The 22,071-nt window shown below is 39.8% G+C and overlaps 1 protein-coding gene across 7 annotated transcripts in view; it reads right to left on the minus strand.

Moving 5' to 3' along the window:
- Positions 1–22,071, minus strand: part of TAF1 (TATA-box binding protein associated factor 1) — an 84,511-nt gene that overhangs the window by 36,314 nt on the left and 26,126 nt on the right. For 6 of the 7 annotated variants that reach the window (XR_006964570.1, XM_047092562.1, XM_047092563.1 and 3 more), the window contains exons 23-32: positions 21,660–21,873; positions 21,038–21,203; positions 19,214–19,425; positions 15,583–15,691; positions 15,264–15,362; positions 14,787–14,964; positions 8,013–8,080; positions 6,545–6,667; positions 5,686–5,778; positions 5,519–5,603 (exon numbers count right to left, since the gene is read on the minus strand). Coding sequence is in view for 6 of the 7 variants with exons in the window: in XM_047092562.1 (XP_046948518.1) it covers positions 5,519–5,603; positions 5,686–5,778; positions 6,545–6,667; positions 8,013–8,080; positions 14,787–14,964; positions 15,264–15,362; positions 15,583–15,691; positions 19,214–19,425; positions 21,038–21,203; positions 21,660–21,873 (1,347 nt within the window). In the remaining variant the exon portion in view is untranslated. The remainder of the gene's footprint in view (positions 1–5,518; positions 5,604–5,685; positions 5,779–6,544; positions 6,668–8,012; positions 8,081–14,786; positions 14,965–15,263; positions 15,363–15,582; positions 15,692–19,213; positions 19,426–21,037; positions 21,204–21,659; positions 21,874–22,071) is intronic. The other variant, XM_047092560.1, reaches the window with a different exon arrangement.

The following is a 22,071-nucleotide window of genomic DNA, read 5'->3' on the forward strand; positions in this document are numbered from 1 at the left end:
TACAGAGCCTGCTTGGGATTCTCTCTCTCCCCACCTCTTTCTCTGCCTCTCTCTGACTTGTGCGCATGCTCGCTCTCTCTCTGGATAAATAAACTCTAAAAAAACAAAAAACAAAAAACTTCAAACATCTAAGCACAAACAAGCACAAAGTGAAAATTATCCTCCATCTCTCCCTTTAGTAATTCTATTCTCTTTTTTAAATGTTTTTCGCTGTTTTTATTTATGTTTGAGAGAGAGACAGAGCGTAAACGGGGAGGGACAGAGAGAAAGGGAGACACAGACAAAGCAGGCTCCAGGCTCTGAGCTGTCGGCACAGAGCCTGACACAGGGCTCAAATCCACGGACCATGAGATCACGACTTGAGCCTAAGTCAGACGCTTAACCGACTGAGCCACCCAGGCACCCCTAGTAATTCTATTCTATGGCAACAAACAAGCTAAATAGTGACTGATTCCTTTAGATGAGTATGTGCTCTCCGGTTCATTGGTTGCTTTTGAGCCCATTTCATTCATACTTATCTTGCCTTTATAAGATCTGAATTTGCAACCTCTTCTGCATATACTGTCAAGTTACCTATTTTTCAACAATACATCTTGAATACATTTTCATATCAGCATATACAAATATACCTTATTAGCTAATCTACCATTTTGATAGCTAAACAGTACTCCACCATATACAGGTACCGTCATTTACTTCACTGATTTCCTACTGTTAGAAAATCAAAGAGCTCCCATGTTTTTGCAATTACAGTTGACTCTTGAATACAGGGGTTAGAGGTGCCTATATCCTGTGCAATCAAAAATCTGCTTATAACTTCTGACTCCCCAAAGACTTAACTACTGATGACTGAAAAACTTACTGATAACATTAACAGTTGATTAACATGTGCTTTGTATGTCATATGTATTATATAATGTATTCTTACAATAAAGTAAGCTACAGAAAAGACAATGCTACTAAGAAAATCATAAGGGTATTATGCTAAGTGAATCAGTCAGAGAAGACAGGTATCACATGATTTCACTCATATGTGGACTTTGAGAAACTTAACAGATGAACACAGGAGAAGGGAAGGAAAAATAAGATAAAGAGAGGGAGGCAAACCATAAGAGACCCTTAAAGAGAACAAACTGAGGGTTGCTGCAGGTGGGGAAAATGGGTGACGGGCATTGAGGGCACTTGTTGGTATGAGCACTGGGTGTCTTATGTAACAGATGAATCACTGGGTTCTACTCCTGAAACCATGACTACACTGTATGTTAACTAACTTGGGAATACATTTTTAAAAATCATAAGGAAAATACATTTAGAATACTCTACTGTAAAAAAATCTGTGTATAAGTGAACCTGCACAGTTCAAATTGATGTTGTTCAAGGGTCAACTGGATGATGTTGCAATTATAAATATATGTGTATCTATACACATGCCTTTGCAAACCTGTGTGTGGAGCATTCCCTAGAGGTGAAACTGATCAAAGACGATGAACATTTACAGTCCTTTAAAAAGTTTGTATCCATTTCTGTTTTCACCCAAGAGCAAATGAGCACTTGGCAACATCCTGAATTCTCCCTGCCCTTTACCCAACATCCCCAACTTCCAACCACTTATGAAGATATCAATTCAACCTCCACAATATCTCTACAATCTGTCCCCACCTTTCCATTCTTATGGCTACTTATCATGGCTCAAGCCCTCAATATTTTTAACTTGGACTACTGTCAACAGTTTCTCTATGGGTCTCTATATCTAATTCCCCTCCTATCTGTTCTTTAGATAGCTTCTAGAATGATCTTGCTAAAATATCTGCTATGATCCTCTTTCCTTTTTAAAGGCTTAATGTGATACACCGGGCCTTTTGTGATTTGGCCCCATCTATCTTGAAAAACTCCTCTCTTACCACCAAAAGTAGCTCCTAGTCTTTACCCTAGCCAAACTCAACTATTTGCACTTCTCTATCCAAGGCACTCTCACCTACTTTTCTGTTTGTGCTCTCTTCCTGGAACTTCTTCCCCACCCTTCTCTACCTGACTATTCGGCTTGGCACAGGAGGAGAGGTGCTGAATATTTAATTGGCTACTATAATCATCATCCCTGAAAATTCAAAAACCTCTAGGAAGAGTTTCCTGCCTTTTCATACTAGTAGAAAACTTGGAAAACATACAAAAGATGAAAACAAAGAAAATCCTAATCCTACATCTCAGAAATAACCACTATTAACACATTTGATGTGTTTCCTTCCAGTTTTTCCTATATATATGCACTTTTTTAAAAGTGTAACTGAGATGAAATAAGTTTTGTGCTCTGCTTTTCTCACTTAACATTGTAAGCACTTTTGTCTTTAATTTCTTTTAAAAAAGAGTTCTCAATCTTTATATAATAACCCATCATACTGATGGCACAATAACTAATCATTCCCTCTACATTAACCATTCAGGTTATTTATCTTTAATATAAATAACACGATCAGGAATATCTTTGTCTACAGCTCTGATTAGGGCAGGTTGTTATACCATGTTGTGTATGCCATGCATGTACATTAAACACTTACATGCATTATTTTATTTAACCCTCTCAACAGCCCTCTGAGGAAGGTACCATTATTATTCCCATTTTACAGACAGGAAAGCAAAGGCTAAGTTACTTACCCAAAGTCACACTGCTATTAAATGGTGGGACCAATATTCAAACTCAAGCCTACTTGATTATAAAGTCTGCTCTCTTAACTATTTTTTAGTCTCTAAATGCTGCCAAAGAGCTTTCCAGAAATGTCTTACAAGCTTATACTGCCAACAGCAGTATGTGAGGGTACCCGCCTCACTAGCATTGAATACTTGCATTAAACAAAATTGAGGGGTGCCTGGGTGGCTCAGTTGGAGTTGGTTGAGTGTCCCACTCTCGATTTCAGCTCAGGTTATGACCTCACAGTTTGAGATCCAGCCCCATGTCGGGCTCTGTGCTGACAGTGCAGAGCCTGCTTGAGATTCTCTCTCTCTCTGTCTCTCTGCCTCTCCCCTGCTCATGTGCACATGCTCTCTCTCTCAAAACAAATAACTAAACAAACATTAAAAAAAAATTGAGTTAATTGAATAGGTGGAAAAAAGGTACCTCCCTCTGTTTCAATTTGTATTTCTTTGATTACTGGGTGCAACTGAATATTCATGTTCATTAGCTATTTAATGTCAGTGTTCTGTGATCTGTCCATTTGCCCTCTGTTCATTTGTCACTTAGCATCTTCTGGGTTTTTCTTTTTGCCTTACATAAAATCCTTTTAAAATCTGCCTTATATCTTAAGCTAGCCATCATCAAGGCCACAGAGGCTTTCTAGAACACTCTTGCTTATCACTTATTGCAATCATTTTTAGACATCTGTGAACCTAAACACTTCTTTTACCAGAATTATGGCTGATGAGCTTTAAGTGTTTTTAGAAGACAATAATGGAGAGATAACTAACCTGACAAAAGGCATTTCCACTCGATTTCCAATGAGCACAAGGGAGAAAGTTGATTCTTTTAAACCAACCCAGATGGAACAAAAATGGAAGGATCATGTCCTACCACTTCGCTTAATAATATATATACAGGTTCTGGTCAAGTATAGCTCTCTGAACTCACCCTGTTCTCTCATTCCTCCCTGGTATTGAACATTCTCTTCTCTATGCCCATTTCCTCATCTCTCTGGTTGTCCCTTCCTTTGACCTCCCGCCTTCAATTCTCTGTCCCTCCTATCTAGCAAATGTACAGCCACACTAGTTAGGCTGCTGAATACTGCTGCAGCAAAGTCACACAGTCATGTGGATTTTCAGTTCAAACCTCAGTATGCTAGGTAATTCTCTCAAACGCCCTTAGCTTCCTCTTCTTTTTTGCTTAAGAAGTTATAGGAGATCATCATTTCACTGCTTAATTCTTCAATGTCTTTCCATTTAAGGTAAAGTAAAATCTCTTTAGGGGCACCTCGGTGGCTCAGTCGGTTCAGCATCTGACTCTTGGTTTCGGCTCAGGTCATGATCTCACAGTTTGTGAGTTCAAGCCCTACATCTGGCTCTGTGCTGGCAACATGGAGCCTGCTTGGGATTCTCTCTCTGTCCTTCTCTCTCTGCCCCTCCCCTGCTCTCTCTGTCTCTCAAAAATAAATAAATAAAAACTTAAAAAAAATTTCTTAAGTGTGACATATGGCACACACAAGGCTCTCTAGGATTTGATTCCTAGAGACTTCTACATAAAACCAGTCATTCACCAACATGCACAGATGACTGCAACCCCAACAATTTGCCTCTTAAGCCCATTTAATATAATTTCAGGCCTCTGTGTCTTTACATACTACTGTTCTCTGCCTGGAATGTTTTCTCCTCCACATTCTTTGCTTAGTGAACTCTACTGATCCTTTAGAAATCAGCTTAAGAAAACTCTTTTCCAGAAAGTTTCCTCTAATCATACTCTTGGTGTAGATATCCTGTCTTTGTCCCTTTGGCACTCTGTGCATACATCTAGCATAATACTTAGCTTCTATAAATTTTCTTTTTTGTTGCCCCAACTAAACTCTAATCAATGTGGGGGCAGGAATCATGCCTAAGTTGATTTTATATTTGTGGCATCTATCAGTGCCAGCACATATTAGGTGCTTAATCAATGTTTACTTAACAAGCAAGTCATTTGAAAATGTTTATTAGCTTATCTATGAAGCCTTTTCTAACCCTTAGGCAAAGGTGTTCGTTTTGCTCCTCTAGTGTGCTTTGTAGTCTTTCTAATATAGACCTCATCGACCTGCATTTTAACAGTCTCCATCATTTGGATTGTCTTTCCTACCAGATTAAGTAGTCAGCACAGAAGTAAGTGACTAGCGGGCCCCCGGGTGGCTCAGTTGGTTGAGCATCCAACTTCAGCTCAGGTCACCATCTTGAAGTTTGTGGGTTTGAGCCCCGCGTTGGGCTCTGTGCTGACAGCTCAGAGCCTGGCGCCTGATTCAGATTCTGTGTCTCCTTCTCTCTCTGCCCCTCCCCCATTTGCAGTCTGTCTCTCTCTCTCAAAAATAAATAAATGTTAAAAAAAATAATAAAGAAAAAGAAGTAACTAGCTTGACATATATTATCAGGTCATGTACTGACCAAAAACTCTATGCTCTAAGGAAGCTCACTATGGCCTCCAGTCATACATTTCCTTAAGCTCCATCTAAGGGCCTGGGGCATAGGTGAATTTTCCTATCTCTTGGAAAGCAGTGATGGCTCAAAGCCCAAAGTAATATCCTTTTAATTTTTATTCTCTTTTCATGTTTCTGTGCTTTCCAAAGTTTAAAAATAAATGTACCTTGCTTTTTCATTAAAAGTTATTAGCAGACTTTATAAAACACATTGAAATATGTGCCTGCTTAAAAAAAAAAAGGAGAATAAGTCAGTTGACTAAGTCTGCTATCACTGTTCAAGGCTAATTAATTGTTCATACAATTAAATTTTAATAATGCTAACTAAAACTGGATGGATAGATAGATGGAAAGAAATTTAAAAAAGGACAAATACCCACCATTATACTTAACACTGTTGGCCAGAATAAGGTTGACATCATCGAGAAAGCTTTCCCGACTCTGGTACTTATGCTTGGAGATATTCTGTGATTAAAAGAACCAGGGACTCAGATTCATGTACAAAGTTACTTGATTCTAAAAACACATTTTAGATCAAATCACTCACCTTACGTATAGTCTCTAAATCCATTGGACTGACAATCACTTTGTAATAATCTGGAACAAACTTCTTATTAACTGGGTGATGAAATGGCCAAGACTAGAAAACACAAAGCATAAGAAATGAAATGGAAACCATTCTTTATACCAGAGACTCTCAACCTTCATTGGGTCACACATTTGCCTAACGCTCCAACAAAAGCTATGAACCACTTTTCCCAGAAAGACACACATTCACACAAAACTCCGTATATAATTTAAGGGGTTCTTGGATTTCTTTAAGGATTACTATGCCCTGATAGTGTAAGAACTTTTGTTCTATACTCACAGTTAAAACTTCTTATTCCCTACTCCCCTCCAGAAGTTTTATAGCATTAACACATATATAACATGTGCCCACAACACAAAAGGAGATTGAGTTCAGAACTCCTAAGGGAGAATCATTACCAAATGATTCTCATACAGTCAACGTGGTAGCCCTGCCATAAAGTTGCAAAAGACAAAACAAACACACACAAGACAATAAACAGTGGATAATTAATAAACTATCATTTGTCAAGAAGCACCTTTCAATTCAAAGACTCCTATTAGCTGGCATCCTGATTTCTCTCCAGGGCTATTTGGGAGCTTTCAAATACTGAATGTCAGCAACAGGAAGAGAAAATCTCTCTATACCTGCAGATTCCTGGCCTCTGATTTTAATGATAAAGCACTCATACAGCAAAAAGGTCAGTTTTTTAAATTATACGCCAGTTTGAATTTATAAACACTACCTTGCAGACTCCCCAACATACATAAACATGCACATCCTTCTGTCCCTTCCCTTCTGTACTATCTTCACAATATTTAGCACAGAGACCACTTACATCTGGAACTGCCATCATCTTCTGGGTGACAATGTTATCCAGAATGAAAGAAAATGCCACTTGGTCATCATCATCCAGCAAGGGGTTGATAGCTTTCTCTAAACGAGCCAATTTGTCTTCTTTCTGATATGAAACAAAGCAAAGGAAAAACAGGTTTCCTTGAGGTATAATCACCACAGAAAATTATGGATAATTTATGGTTCAGTCGCCTACTGCCCTTGCCCAAAAAAACCTAACTTTATTTTATTTATTTATTTATTTATTTAATATAATTTATTGTCAAACTGGCTTCCATACAACACCCAGTGCTCATCCCAACAGGTGCCCTCCTCAATGCCGATCACCCACTTTCCCCTCCCCCCACCCCCATCAACCCTCAGTTTGTTCTCTGTATTTAAGAGTTTCTTATGGTTTGCCTCCCTCCCTCTCTGTTTGTAACTATTTTTTTTTCCCTTCTCTTCCCCGATGGTCTTCTGTTAAGTTTCTCAGAAAGTCTAACTTTAAACTGTCAAGTTCAATTCCAGGCAGAAATTTCAGATAAGAGAAATATTCTACTAAGAGGATCAAAAGGGATGTACCAATCGATCCTTTAGGTATTCTATCATCTATTCTTATAGATTACCAAAATATACATCCCTGGGAATTGATAGCCTAGTTCCCACAACAAAAACACCTTCACCAAGTTAGGTTTTACTATCACATTGTTTTTGCTGTAAAACTGTTGCTGAAAACACTGGACATATTGCTGATTAGTGACTTTTACATAAGGGGAGCTAATCCAATAAATTCATTTCAGACTATACTGGGAATAAGTTTGTGTTCCAATTGCTCACATCCTCATCAACACTTACTACTGTCAGTTTTTTAAATTATTTTTTAGTCTTTTCAAAGCTTAGCCTTTCTGGTGGGCATGTAATAGTATCTAATCCTAGTTTAAATTTGCATTTTCCCAATGATCGATCAATTTGGGAATCTTTCCGTGTTTATCAGCTGTCTGATTATCCTCTTTTATGAAATGTCTACTTCAGTATTAACATCATAATCATACTTCCATTTTTGTAAGCTTATAAAGGTACCATTTGGCGGGGGTAAAAAAATGGAATATAGATAATCTCTTAAAAATTAAAGGTCCTCTCTGCCAAAACACAGTCTCTTAGCTCTGACTTCTTGGGAATTTACTTTCCTTGGCCCTTTCTAAAGTTATGTGGGTTCTAGATTTCAATCCTAGCTATACTACTTAATAACCATAATGCCCAGGGCAAGTAATTTCCTTCTATGGATCTCAGTTTCTCCATCTACAAAAAAAAGGGATTATATGATTTCTAACGTCCCTTCTTCTCTAACATACTAAAGATCTACTACTCTCACATTTCTCTACTCTTCCTTCTATTACATTCCCTCCTTCCTCAACCCTGCTTACTAGCCACCTTCAAATTCCACTGCTTTTCTCTCATTTTAAATATCTTACCTCTTTGAGTTTTTCATCACAGAGATCCAGCATGGATTGAGAGATCTGAGTCAATGAGTGCTTCGGACCTAAATGTATAAGAGGAACAATAAAAGATGAGACCATTAAAAATGGGAGGCAAGAGCTGCCAATACCACTCGAGACTTTTAACACATTTACTTAAAACACCTAATATGTGCCAGGCACCAGCCTAGCTACTAGGTTATACAGATATAGCAGTCTTATCACCATTTTTTCAGCGCTAACACATGGCAGATACACAGCATGGATGAATAAACTAATTTTAACTTCCTTATTTACATGTATCCAACAGCACTATTATTGATACCACTGCCTTTAATACCTTGAAAATGATACAGTGGATGAGGAATGATAATTTGTTTAAGGATAGCTGAGGAGATCAATGTATGATTTACAATCTTTCCATACTTAGCATATAAAATTTGTGATTGTAATTTCTGTTTACAGAACTCATGGTTGTGATGTCCTCCCAACATATGGCTAATCCAAAGCCTTTGTCATAAAAGACTCTCCATCCCATCTGAGACTATTTACCTTCCCTGAAATCCATAACAAGAGCTTCAGAAAATCCTTGAACTATTTCTTCCACTCCCCACTTATGGCTGCCCTGATTCACGCTCGTTATAGAGACAGTCAAGACATTTTCATCTAGGGGCGCCTGGGTGGCGCAGTCGGTTAAGCGTCCGACTTCAGCCAGGTCACTATCTCACGGTCCATGAGTTCGAGCCCCGCGTCAGGCTCTGGGCTGATGGCTCAGAGCCTGGAGCCTGTTTCCGATTCTGTGTCTCCCTCTCTCTCTGCCCCTCACCCGTTCATGCTCTGTCTCTCTCTGTCCCAAAAATAAATAAACGTTGAAAAAAAAAATTAAAAAAAAAAAAAGACATTTTCATCTAGAATAATTTGGACTGCTTCCTTTCAAGTATCCTTTGCTGATCTTCCTCTGTCTATTCTTTTATGTAAGTGTTCCTCCACAGACCCTAAACCTCAACTCTAGTCTCAACTAATTAATTTAGCATTCATTCGTTTATTCATCCAACAAATGATTAATGATGGTGTGTGATGTGGTCAGTGATGGGAATGAAGGGAAAATAAGACACAGTTCCTACCTTAGTTCTTGGGTCAAATGACATAAAAATAAATAATTGCCAAGACAGAGTATGAGTGCTTGAAGTATCTATGCATGAAATGATAAAACATCTGGAAATACAGACTAAATAAACAGGGATCGGCCATATGAGAGTAATTGTTGAACTAGATGAATAGGTGTGCTGAGGTTTATTCTCTCTCTACTTCTGTATACTTCTGTGTATATGTACATGTATACCTACAGAGAAATAGAAACCTGAGTGTAAGTGCAAATAGAGAAATACATTGGTTGCTATGAAATATGGTAGGGTTGCATATGAGACGGGTTGTAAGTTGTTTTACAATTAAATCTGCATACTGGGAAGCAGGGAAGGCTTGCTGTGACTGACATGAGTCCGGGTTGTAAGTTGTTTTACAATTAAATCTGCATACTGGGAAGCAGGGAAGGCTTGCTGTGACTGACATGAGTCCTGTCATTAATGAAGAGTAGAGGTCCATCAGATAGACAACAGGGTAGACAGACATTCCAGAGGGAAGAAAAAGTGTACAAAAGTATAAAGTAAGCAAATTAATAGAAACATGAAGCAACACAGTTCACAAGAACCACAAGTAGTTTGGTACAACTGCAATACAGGTATGTGTGGAGGAGAAATAGGAAATGGAACTTGGAAGGGGCCATATTATAAAGGTCTCATAGGTGATAGAAAGACACTAAGGATTTTATACTGGAAAATAATTTTTCAAATTTGTGTTTTAGAAAAAAATACCCTTATCAATAATGTGAAGAACTGGGGTGCCTGGGTGGCTCAGTAGGTTGAGCAGCCGACTCTTGACTTCAGTTCAGGTCATGACCTCACAATTTGTGAGATGGAGCCCCGTGTCCGGTTCTGCATGGACAGCACAGAGCCTGCTTGAGATTCTCTCTGCTTCTCTCTCCGCCCTTTACCTGTTTGCTCTCCCTCTCTCAAACATTTAAAAAAACAGCATGAAAAATTAAGACAAGCAACAAAAGGAAAGTCTGGAAGCTGTTGCAAGGGGTTGAATAAGAAATGACAAGGGCTTCAACTAAGATAGGAGTAACAGAGACTGAAAGGAAGGGGATGTATTCCAGCAAACCATCGAGGATACAATTTATAGGATTTAGTGATCTAGGAGTGTGGGGAAGAGAGGGTAGAACCAACAATGACCATCATTTCTAGATTGTACAACTAGAAGGATGGTAATATCAACGAACACTGGGTGTTATACATAGGGGATGAATCACTAGAATCTACTCCTGAAATCATTATTGCACTATATGCTAACTTGGATGTAAATTAAAAATAAATAAACTTTAAGAAAGGATGGTAATATCATCAATCTAAATAAAGCAATCAGATAAAGAGTTGCCAGTAGGGCATTGAAAAATGGACATGTCTGGCAGGCAACTGGAAAATGAGTATGGAATTCAGAAGAAAGGTATGGGCTGGAGACAGTGATATCAGTGGATATATGGTGGTTGAAGTCATGGGAATGAAAAAGATGGGAAGTAATTAGAGAAAATACTCCTGGAAAAGAGAGAAGAGAGTATCAAGGAGCAACAAGTGACCAATAGTGCCAAATACACTAAAGTTCAAGAAAGATTTCTAAGCACATGCAAAGATGCTTAACATCAAAGACAAAGACTGTGTGATCTCACTTTATGTGTAGAATCTTAAAAATACTCATAGGGGTGCCTGGGTGGCTCAGTTGGTTAAGTGTCCAGCTCTTGATTTCAGTTCAGGTCATGATCTCACAGTTTTGTGAGTTTGAGCCCCATGTCTGGCTTTGTGCTGACGTGCAGTGCAGAGCCTGCTTGGAATTCTCTGTCTCCCTCTCTCTCTGCACCTCCCCCACTCATGCTGTCTCTCTCTCAAAACAAATAAATAAATAAGCTTAACAAATTTTTAAAAACTCGTAAAAAAGAAATGAGACTTGTGGCTACCAGAGGCAGGGGGTAGAGGATAGGGACATTGGAGGAAGGCAGTCCAAAGGTACAAAGTTCCCATTGTAAGAGAAATAAGCACTAGGGATGTAATGTACAGCATGATGACTACATGACAGTTAATGCTGCTGTATGATATACAGTAAAACTGTTGAGAGTTAATCCTAAGAGTTTTCATCACAAGGAAGAAATTTTTTTTTTGCTTTTTACTGTATCTATATGAGATGACAGATGCTTACTAAACTTATTGCAGTAAACCTTTCACACTACGTTAAGTCAAACCATTATGCCATACACCTTAAACTTACACAGTGCTATATGTCAATTCTATCTCAGTAAAACAGGGGAGGGAAAGATGTTCAATGTCATTAGTCATTATGGAGATATGGATCAAAAACCACAATACCACTTCACATTCACCAAGATGGCTAGAATAAAAAAGATGAACAATAACAAGTGGTGACAAGGATGTGGAGAAATCATAACCCTTACACACTGCTGACGGGGTTATAAAATGCTCCAGTTGCTCTGGAAAACTATTTGATTGTTTCTCAGAAAGTTTTTTTTTTAAAGCTTATTTATTTTGAGAGAGAGAGAACATGTGAGCAGGAGAGTGAGAGAGAGAGAGGGCTGTCAGCACGTGCTGTCAGCATGGAGCCTAGTGTGGGGCTCGATCTCGTGAACCATGAGATCATGACCTGAGCCGGAATCAAGCATTGGACACTTTGAGCCACCCAGGTGCTCCAAGTTTTTTTTAAACTTTTTTTTTTTTTTTAAGAGAAAGAGCCCACAAGTGGGGCGGGGGAGAAGGGCAGAAAGGGAGGGGGAGGGAGACGGAGAGGGAGAAGAAGAAAGAGAGAGAGAATCTCAAGCAGCCTCCACACTCAGCATGAAGCCCAACATGGGGCTCGATCCCACATCCCTGGGATCATGACCTGAGCAGAAATCAAGAGTCAGATGCTCAACCAACTGAGCCACCCAGGCGCCCCATCAAAAAGTTAAACATAGAGCTTCCACGTGTTACCAGCAATTCAACTCCTAGATATATATCTAGGAGAAATGAAAACAAATGTGTACACAAAAGCTTGTACACAAATGTTCACAGCAGCATTTTTTGTACTAATCAGAAAGTGTAAATAATGCATATGTCTACAAACTGATGAACAAATTTTTAAAATGGGGTATATCTATACAATGGAACATTAGGTGATGATAAAAAGGGATGAAGTACTGATACAATGCTACCACGTGGGTAATACATATTAAAACCGATCCCTTTAAATGCGTGAATTGGGAGCTCCTGAGTAGCTCAGTTGATTGAGCATCTGACTTTGGCTCAGGTCATAATCTCACGGTTTATGAGTTCGAGCCCTGCATCGGGCTCTCGGCTGTTCAGCTCAGAGCCTACTTCAGATCCTCTGTCCCCCTCCCTCTCTGCCCCTCTCCCCACTCACACGCATGTTCTCTCAAAAATAAGTAAATATTTAAAAATAAATAAATAAGTAAATGCGTAGATTGTATAGTACGTGAATTATGTCTCTATAAAGTTGTTTAAGTAAACAGGCATTTCTGGAATGTAGCCACTTGATCCAGCAATTGGGAGGTTACTGGTACTTCTGTGGAAGGCAACTTCAGGGTTGTAAGGTGTGAACAGGAAGTGAATAAATAGAGAAGAGTATATGAAACATAGTGGTTAAAAGCATAGGCTCTGGGGCGCCTAGGTGGCTCAGTTGGTTAAGCATCCGACTCTTGGTTTCAGCTCAGGTCACGGTCTCACTGTTCATGAGATTGAGCCCCACATTGGGCTCTGTGCTGACAGCGCAGAGCCTACTTGGGATTCTTTCTCTCCCTCGCACTCTGCCCCTTCCTCTCTCTCTCTCTCTCTCTCTCTCTCTCAAAAATAAATAAATAACCTTAAAAAAAAAAAAAAGAGCATAGGCTCTGGAGTTATATATACCTGGATTCACATCTCTGCCACTCTTTAGCAGTGTGACCACCTTAGTGAAGTTATTTAAACGCTACAGGCTTATCTGTTTATCCATAAAAATAAGGATTATAATAGTACCCATTTCAGAGATTTCTTAAGATGAAATAAAACAACACAAGTTAAACACTTGGAGCCACTGGTAATACTGCTACTACTATGATTATCAGCAACAGGTTTGAGGAAGAAAGAGAATTGAGCTGGGGGGGGGGGGGAATGTAAGGCTATGAAAAAAATCTTTACTTCTAATTTTTTTTACTAACATCTCCACCTAAATGACCCACAGGTACTTCAGCTCTGTATTTTCAAAGTCGACTCTTACACCTTTCCATTCCTATTTCAATTTGATTTTTCCTTTTTCTTTTCTTTTTTTTCTAGAGAGAGACAGAGTGAGGGAGAGGGACAGAGAGGGAGAGAGAGAATCTTAAGCAGGCTCCATGCTCAATGCAGAGCCCAACACAGGGCTCGATCCCACGACCCTAGGATCATGACCCAAGCAGAAATCAAGAGTCGAACATTGAACCGACTGAGCCACCCCCAATTTGACTGTCTTTAAGTATTTATCCTTATAATTTGAATGACAGTTGGGCCTAACCAATGTATTCTTCCCTTGTGCGTGTCCAGCGCTCTGCCAGAGAATATAAAGATGAATAAGACATAGTCTCTCCAGGAGGTCACAAAGTGGTGGGAGATTTGGATATATAAATAACTGTATACAACATAGTAAGAGTCATAAAAGTTGATTTAATTGTGCTGGGGAGCACAGAGGATCAAAAAATGGTATTTTGGGCAGTCTGCATAAGTCTCCATGAAGAGATGATATGAACTGGTCTGGAAAATATGAATGGAAATTTATCACCAAAAGGGAAGAAAGGGCATTCCAGACAGGGCACAGACTGTGCAAGAGGCATGAAGAAATGGCAACAGGATATTGAGTGAAATGTGGCAGGAATCTCTAGTAGGTGTGGGAGCCAGGCATTGGACAGGAGACTAGATAAACGGGTCAGGCCTGCTTGTGAAAGGTCACAGAATCTAGGTACTTCTATTGTCCCATGTTTACAGATGACAATACTGAGGAGGCTGTGAGAGGCTGTCTAGGGTAACTTGTCTAAGAACTTGTCTAAAGTAACTTAATTAGTAAGTGGCAGAGCCATGACTCATTCTCTGGCTGTACTCTTAATCCCCACACTTATATACATGAATCTGTGCTCAAGGATCCAACTGGAGACCAGAAACCTTTATCTCCCCTATATGCAGAAGCTGTACTGTTTTCCCTCTTTTAAGACTCAGAGAGCAGATTTCTTTCTCCTTCCCTTTCCAGCTTTTGAGCAAAGTGAACATATAATAGCCCCTATTAACAAATCTGTAGATCAAATCAAAGACTCACAACAAACACGGTCACAGGGACACACACTGCAGATTCCATCCACACTGTCTCTCCTTTCCACTTAATTAGGCCCACTTCTTCCTGCCACTAATCTCCATGCAATCGTTTCCTTTCAAAAGATAGACTCCAAATTCTCCAGAGGATATATTCAAGAGTGGGACTAAAAAGAAGCAATAATAAATGACAAAAATGTGCACTAATTTTCTTGACCCCAAAATGCATAATACACTGTAGATCATTTCAGTCAGTCCAAGCTAGTCTGAATTTAGGACTAGTAAGGTGACTAGGTCACTGAAAGGTGACCTTTGCAGTCAAGGAACAGGTGATTCTTACCATTGTAGGTTGCACTGTTTTTCACAATTAGCTCCAAATGTTCTCTGAACTCTTCCCGAGATGGGTAGAGGCGTTTACGTACATTTTCACGGAGTGTCTGTAAATCCATTGGTCGAGTGATGATTTTGTAGTAGTCCTTTACAACCTTTGCATTGACTGGAGTGTGAAAAGGGTAGGTCTGTGCCAACAAGAAATAGCATTATCCGTGAGCAAAGAGCACTTGCCAGAGCCAATTCCTGAAGACTCACATTTTACCTGTCTACCTCGCCATCAACTCTTAAAGGAATCTTTCTAGATGAAGCAGGTAGGTGTCTGTTTCCTCTACTAAACTATTAAATAAACCCAAAAAAACAAAAAACTACATCTGAAAGAATTAGAGGAGTTCCTGGCCTGTACTCTACTGCCCTCTATCTGAAATCACAGACACAACAAAGAGCCTTACCATTCCTACTGTAGACATGAATGCAATGAACTCACATTTGGAAGATCTCTCATGTCATTGATGATAGACTCCAAGATGGATGACAATGTCACCATTGGGTCTGTCCGGCGTCGGTGGATGGACTTATGAGGTCTCTAAGGAGAAACGAGAAATCAGAGTACTCCATTAGGTAAGAAAAACAAAAAAAATAGTACTTTCTGGTTACAGCCTACAAATCTTGTAATGAACAGTATGCATAATTTTCAGGGCAAGGCCAAAGGGAGAATCTAAGGCTGTGCCAGAGCCATGGGTTAGAGGGCTGGAGGAACCAATGAGAATCCCATCTGGTCAGAAGGCAGCAATGCAGATACTCACATTTAAGTAGTCACAGTGAACAGTGGTTCCAACTCGCCGTTTCTTCTTGGGAGGAAGTTGCTGTTTGGGGAACTTGAGAACCAGAGATTTTCTGCGAACCTCATCTGCACTGTAATCAATAACACTTTCATAGCATTAAGTCCGTATCTCTAGTCCCCAGGAAAAAAAAAAAAAAAAAACGACTACAATGAAGAAGTCCAAAGTACCTGAGCATGAGCCTGGGGAGGAAAAAGCCAAACCAAAGGCCAGATATCCACATTCTAAGGCTCAGATCAGGCAAGGCCTCATATGATCTCCAAATAATAAAGAACTAGGCAAGCCACAACTTCACCTCAGTTTCCTATTTGGAAGATAAGGGAACTGGGATAAAGGAATTTCAAGAATCCTTCCAGCTCCAACGTTCTACTTTAGGGTTCAAGGGCTAGGAAGCTGAACTTACTTACAATGGAAACAAGGAAGAAATTAAAATTTGGTTTGAAATAAAAATGAGTTTTAGTTTCCCTCAATCATTAAAAGACCATCCGCCTTCTTCCTTTCCGTTGCATAGAATCAAGAGGCTACATTTTCCTTTTCTAATGTGCTTCAAAACATACTATTACAGATACTGATAAATTAAACCAAGAATGGAAAAGAGTCCCGAACTTAACAGGAGTGATTTATAATATTGTACATCTGAAATTTACGTTATATACCAATTTTACCTCAATAAGAAAAAGAACAAATGAATATAACTATGTATCAAATTGATTATAAAAATGACACACAAAGAATCATTCAAATATATTTTAAATGTAATACCCTGACTGCACAACTTCAGTGGCATATAGCCTAAGGACAACAAACTAGAGCAAACACCTTGAATCTACTTTAAAGTTTTGTTGTTAGTGGTACTGGTATTGTAATTCTCAGACTATTTTGTACATAACAGATGTACAGACAGAACAAATGATTCAACATCTTGATGCCAGGAACCAGAGAAAGGATACAAATATGAATGGGGGAAGAAGAGGAAGACTCTGTAGATATAATTTGAATTGGAGGTTTTGATATGAAGGTTTTGATATGTGATTTGCAATATATATTTATTTCCTAGTTTCGTCCACTAAAAGCCTAGAAGCAAGGACATCTCAGTGGCAATGAGCATACTTAACACCTAAATCTTGGTTCTAAATACCATTCCCCAATAAAAGGAACCAGGGCTCTTTGAAGAAATGGCTGATTCTAGGTCTTGAACAAGGAAATTTCAAGGACAGCCTAGAACATTTTGTGTTGGAAAGCAAGTAAGTTCTCACAAGGACACAGGATCTGGCTTTAAGAGGTCAAATTTGAGACAATATGGGGATCACAATTAAAATAGTGTTAATACAATGGAGTACTATGTGGCAATGAGGAAGAATGAAATATGGTTTCATTCTTTGTAGCAACGTGGATGGAACTGGAGAGTGTGATGCTAAGTGAAATAAGCCATACAGAGAAAGACAGATACCATATGGTTTCACTCTTATGTGGATCCTGAGAAACTTAACAGGAACCCATGGGGGAGGGGAAGGAAAAAAAAAAGAGGTTAGAGTGGGAGAGAGACAAAGCATAAGAGACTCTTAAAAACTGAGAACAAACTGAGGGTTGATGGGGTGTGGGAGGGAGAGGAGGGTAGGTGATGGGTATTAAAGAGGGCATCTTTTGGGATGAGCACTGGGTGTTATATAGAAACCAATTTGACAATAAATTTCATATATTAAAAAATAAATAAATAACATAATGTTAATAAATTATATTACACTAAGTTTACAAAAGGAAGAATTTCAGAATCCATAGTAATACTCAAACAAAAAGGAAAAAAGAGCTCTTCTTTATAGAATGCCAGTTAATGTAGAAAGAATGCTATAATTAGAAAAACCATGGTTTTGCAACCCTCAGTGTAATAACTGAGTTAGGCAGTGATCATCAACGGATGCTACACTACGGAGAGAAAGATTGTTAGGGAACAGGATATTCACCCACGTGCTAATTACAAAGAGAAAAACATACCTTTATTATAAGAGAGTTCTGGGGACCACCACTTAAACAAAATGATCAAAATAGTGAGAAAGCCTGACATTATATGCTTCTTGATGTGGTGCAGTTAAGTACATATTATCACCTATGTAGTAATCTTGCCAAAGACATTTAATCCAAATACAATCAATGAGAAAACAGACAAATCCAGAATATGGGATATCTTAGGAGACAACTGGCCTGGACTCTTCAAAAAATTCAATGCCATGGAAACCAAAATAGGCAGAGAGAACAGTTCTAGATTAAGAAGTATTCAAAATACTTAATGTCTGAACTGGGATTGGATCCTAAACTGGAGGTGGGGCAGGCCAAAAAGGACACTAAGACAACCAGAGAAATTTAAATAAGAACCAAATATTAGATACTACTGACCCAATGTTAATTTTCTTAGGTGTAATGGTATGTTATATCCTTAGTCTTAGACAATGTGTGGTATTTATGAGTGAAACAGCAAGATGCCTGCAACTTATTTCCAAATAGTTCAGCAAAAAAAAGTTTTAGATACATAAAAATGAAACAAACGTGACAAACATTAACTGTAACTTTAGAGGAATGATACACTCCATTATTCTTTCAACTTTTCTGTAGGTTTGCAAGTTTCTAACTAAAAAGTCAGGGAGAAAATGTTTTTTAATTTAAAAACTTCTCCACTTGGGGCGCCTGGGTGGCGCAGTCGGTTAAGCGTCCGACTTCAGCCAGGTCACGATCTCGCGGTCCGGGAGTTCGAGCCCCGCGTCGGGCTCTGGGCTGATGGCTCAGAGCCTGGAGCCTGTTTCCGGTTCTGTGTCTCCCTCTCTGCCCCTCCCCCATTCGTGCTCTGTCTCTCTCTGTCCCAAAAATAAATAAAAGTTGAAAAAAAAAAAATTTAAAAAAAAAAAAGAAAAAAAAAAAAAACTTCTCCACTTGATTATCTGTTACATTCTCTGAGAGCAAGAGACAGGTAGGGATAACATAGTTTATGTCTCCTTAATCTTTCTGGGTGGTCCATTATCAGAACACTGAGATTAGGGCGGGCACCTGGGTGACTCAGTCAGTTAAGCATCTGACTTTGGCTCAGGTGGTGATCCCGCAGTTTGTGGGTTCGAGCCCTGCATCAGGCTCTGTGCTGACAGCTCAGAGCCCAGAGCCCACTTCGCATTCTGCGTCTCCCTCTCTCTCTGCCCCTCCCCTGCTTGTAGTCTGTCTCTCTTTCAAAAATAAACAAACGTTAAAAAAAAAGAACACTGGGATTAAGGACTACAAATATAGTGAGTGCCTGGAAGTACTCTATGCCAGGCACTGTACTACATGCTTATATAACCTCTCATTTTACCTTCACAACTACTCTGGTAAAGGTGGTTTTATTTCGTAAATAAGGAAGTGGAGACTCACTCAGTAAGTTAGGTAGCATGCCCCAAGGCAAGCAGGAGAGCCTAAGGAGTGCTTTATGACAAAAGACCATAATTTTCATTACTGGAAACAATTACTGAGGAAAATCCATCAAAACGCCTATGCCCTCAGTTCCACTTCATATCAACCCCTGCCCAACCTTCAACCTCCGACAGATCTCTCCACAGCGCTTTCTGTGTGCTCTTACCTCTCAATCAGCTGTTTCCCCAGGACGATCTTGGTCCCTTCAACCTTGATAAGTTCTTCATTATCATTATGAATAACAGTCTTTTCCAGCTCCTCCTCCTGCTCCTCGGTCATGGCAACAGGGTTGGAGGGTGGAGCATTTGTTTGATAGTAGAGGGGGCAGAATTTGTTTGTCCTCATGTGCCCAATGGCACCACAAGCCCCACACTTCAGCTGCAAAAGGGAAAGTATCAGCGTGTCAGAGGTAAACAGGCCACGTGAGATTCGCTTTACAAGATACATAGAAGGCAGGAGAGAAACAAAGGCAGGTGCAGAACTTCTGTTGTAACAGAACTGTTCTACACCTTTTAACCAGAAGCCACTAGACAAAAAGAGCGTGTATGGAAATGACACATTAAAAATAAAATACAGAGACTGGGCGTTTAAAAACATTTTTTTTAATGTTTATTTATTTTTGAGAGATAGAGACAGCATGAGCAGGGGAAGGGCAGAGAAAGAGGGAGACACAGAATCTGAAGCAGGTTCCAGGCTCTGAGCAGTCAGCAGAGAGCCCAACGAGGGGCTCGAACTCACGAACCACAAGATCATGACCTGAGCCGAAGCTGGACGCCTAACCGACTAAGCCACCCAGGCACCCCCAGAGACTGGACATTTAAAAAAAATCAAGTGAGGAAGAAAAGGGAGAGGACTTCTACTTCAATATAAGTTGTAAAGTATGAAAATGTTAAATACGCTGGAGAAAGTCTCTTGGAAGCCCAAGGTATATTTCCAGTCCCAAGGAAAAGGATAATACCAAGTCTCTATCTCAGCTTTGCAACTGACCTCAGTTTCATCTGTAAAATAGGGTCAATACTCTGTCATATTTATTGAATACCATATATAAGAAAAGAACTTGAGGGGCGCCTGGGTGGCTCAGTCAGTTAAGCACCTGACTTCAGCTCAGGTCATGATTTCAGTTTGTGGGTTCAAGCCCCACATCAGGCTCTGTGCTGACAGTTCAGAGCCTAGAGCCTGGAGCCTGCTTCGGATTCTGTTGTCTCCCTCTCTCTCTGCCCCTCCCCTGCTTGTGTGTGCTCTCTCACATATAAATAAACATTAAAAAATTTTTTAAAAAAGAAAGGAAGTTGAAAATATTTAAAGACCTCGGTCCATGTTACCAGCAATTTACATTTACTGAGAATTTCAGTTTATAAAGTGCTTCTCATGCATTGTATCACTTACTCCAACAACACTATGAGACAGGTATCGTATTTTATAGAAGAGAAAAACACGTATGGTAAGGTTAAGGTCACGGAGCAACTAAATGGCAGAACCAGAACCCAAAGCCAGATCTTCTGTTTCCAAGTCCATGGCTCTTTCCACTATATCGTAGTTCCCTCATTTTATTGTATACATTACAGTTACGTTGTAGAGTAATATCTGAAATCCTACCAAAGTTACGGAAAGCAACCTGTACTGTAGGTTTTTCTGTTACTTCTTTCAGTATGTACAATTTTAAAAAGGTGTGTGTGTGTGTGTGTGCGCGCGCGCGCACACACACACAGATGTACACGTAAAAAAATCTATCTCAACCAAACCTATCTCAACTCCTAGGAAATATTTCCAACTGATGAAGTATAAAATTAATACCCAACGGCATCAGATTAAGTTGTTGGTACCAGTCACACTAGTACGGGTAACACCTGCCTGACAGCCACACCAACTCAAACTAGCTTTCCACAATACTGCCCTCATTCCCAGTTAGGGAGGATGCCAAAAGCTAAGGGAAAAAGTATGCTTTCTTCCTTTGCCTTGTTAGCTATGATTATGCCACATTAATACTTACTTTTAGGTCAGGACGCTCCTTCATTTTTTTGGGTTTCTTCTCAGGAGGACCCTTAAGCTTCTCCTTTTCCTGGTTCCGCTTTAGCCGCCTAAGCTGCTCTTGAATCCTCCGCCGTTCCTTTCGCATCTCTTCTCGATGCTGTTCATCAAAAAGGGCAAACTTTCGACTGAATGACAAGGAGGGAAATAGAACAGGACCATAAGCAAACAAGCCAAGAAGACTGTCCTGACAGCTAAACATCTCACAACTAAAGTCACCCATCCACACAGAAATAAAAGGGGCTGCCTGGCACTCCCACCTCCCCCACTCATCAGCCTTCCACGTGCCAGGAGACACCTCTCTCAGAATGAGACATCCTGAGTAATCCTGGAGAGTTCTGCCAACCGACCACAATGCAAAGGACCCAGGTGGAACTGAAGATTCCTTTATTTGGTAGCAAGTCTGAAATTCTCCCTGTGGTTTGGCTCTGTTCAAACTCAAAGGCACCCAGTCAACACAGACAGCCAAGGACAACTGTATAGAAAATCCTGTCATTAAAACTCAAGCACCTACCTCATCCCCCTTCCCCACCTCTTTTTAATCATCCTCCTTATAATACTGGAAAGTGGTGAGTCAAACTCACATGAATTCCTCATCTTTTGTGGTCCGTATGCGTACATAGGCATCAATGACAGCTGGCTTTCGAACTGTCTCACAGCGAACATACTCTTTCCCCTCTTCATCTCGAAATGTGCGATAAATCTTGAGACAACGCCCAGTGGCAGAAGAGTTAAGACTAGTCACAGAAGCTGTGTCATCATCTCTGTGATTGTTTCCTGATGCTGCTGAACCTGCTGCTGCAAGGCAGAAAAAGATTTCCACACATTCCCCCTACCACCCAAACAGTCCTTTTCCTGGAGTTGAGTGGAAACCTCGAAGCTCAACATGTCACAAAAGTATGGTTCTACAGAAAGCATCAACGTCACCACCAGCCCGAAGTATACTGATTTGTCCTTTCCTGACTTCATTTTACCACTGCCAATGTTCCCATTTTT

The sequence above is a fragment of the Lynx rufus genome, unplaced genomic scaffold (assembly GCF_022079265.1).
Source record: "Lynx rufus isolate CCGP_SWC_20201006 ecotype Redwood Valley unplaced genomic scaffold, mLynRuf1.p SCAF_30, whole genome shotgun sequence".
NCBI lineage: Eukaryota > Metazoa > Chordata > Mammalia > Carnivora > Felidae > Lynx > Lynx rufus.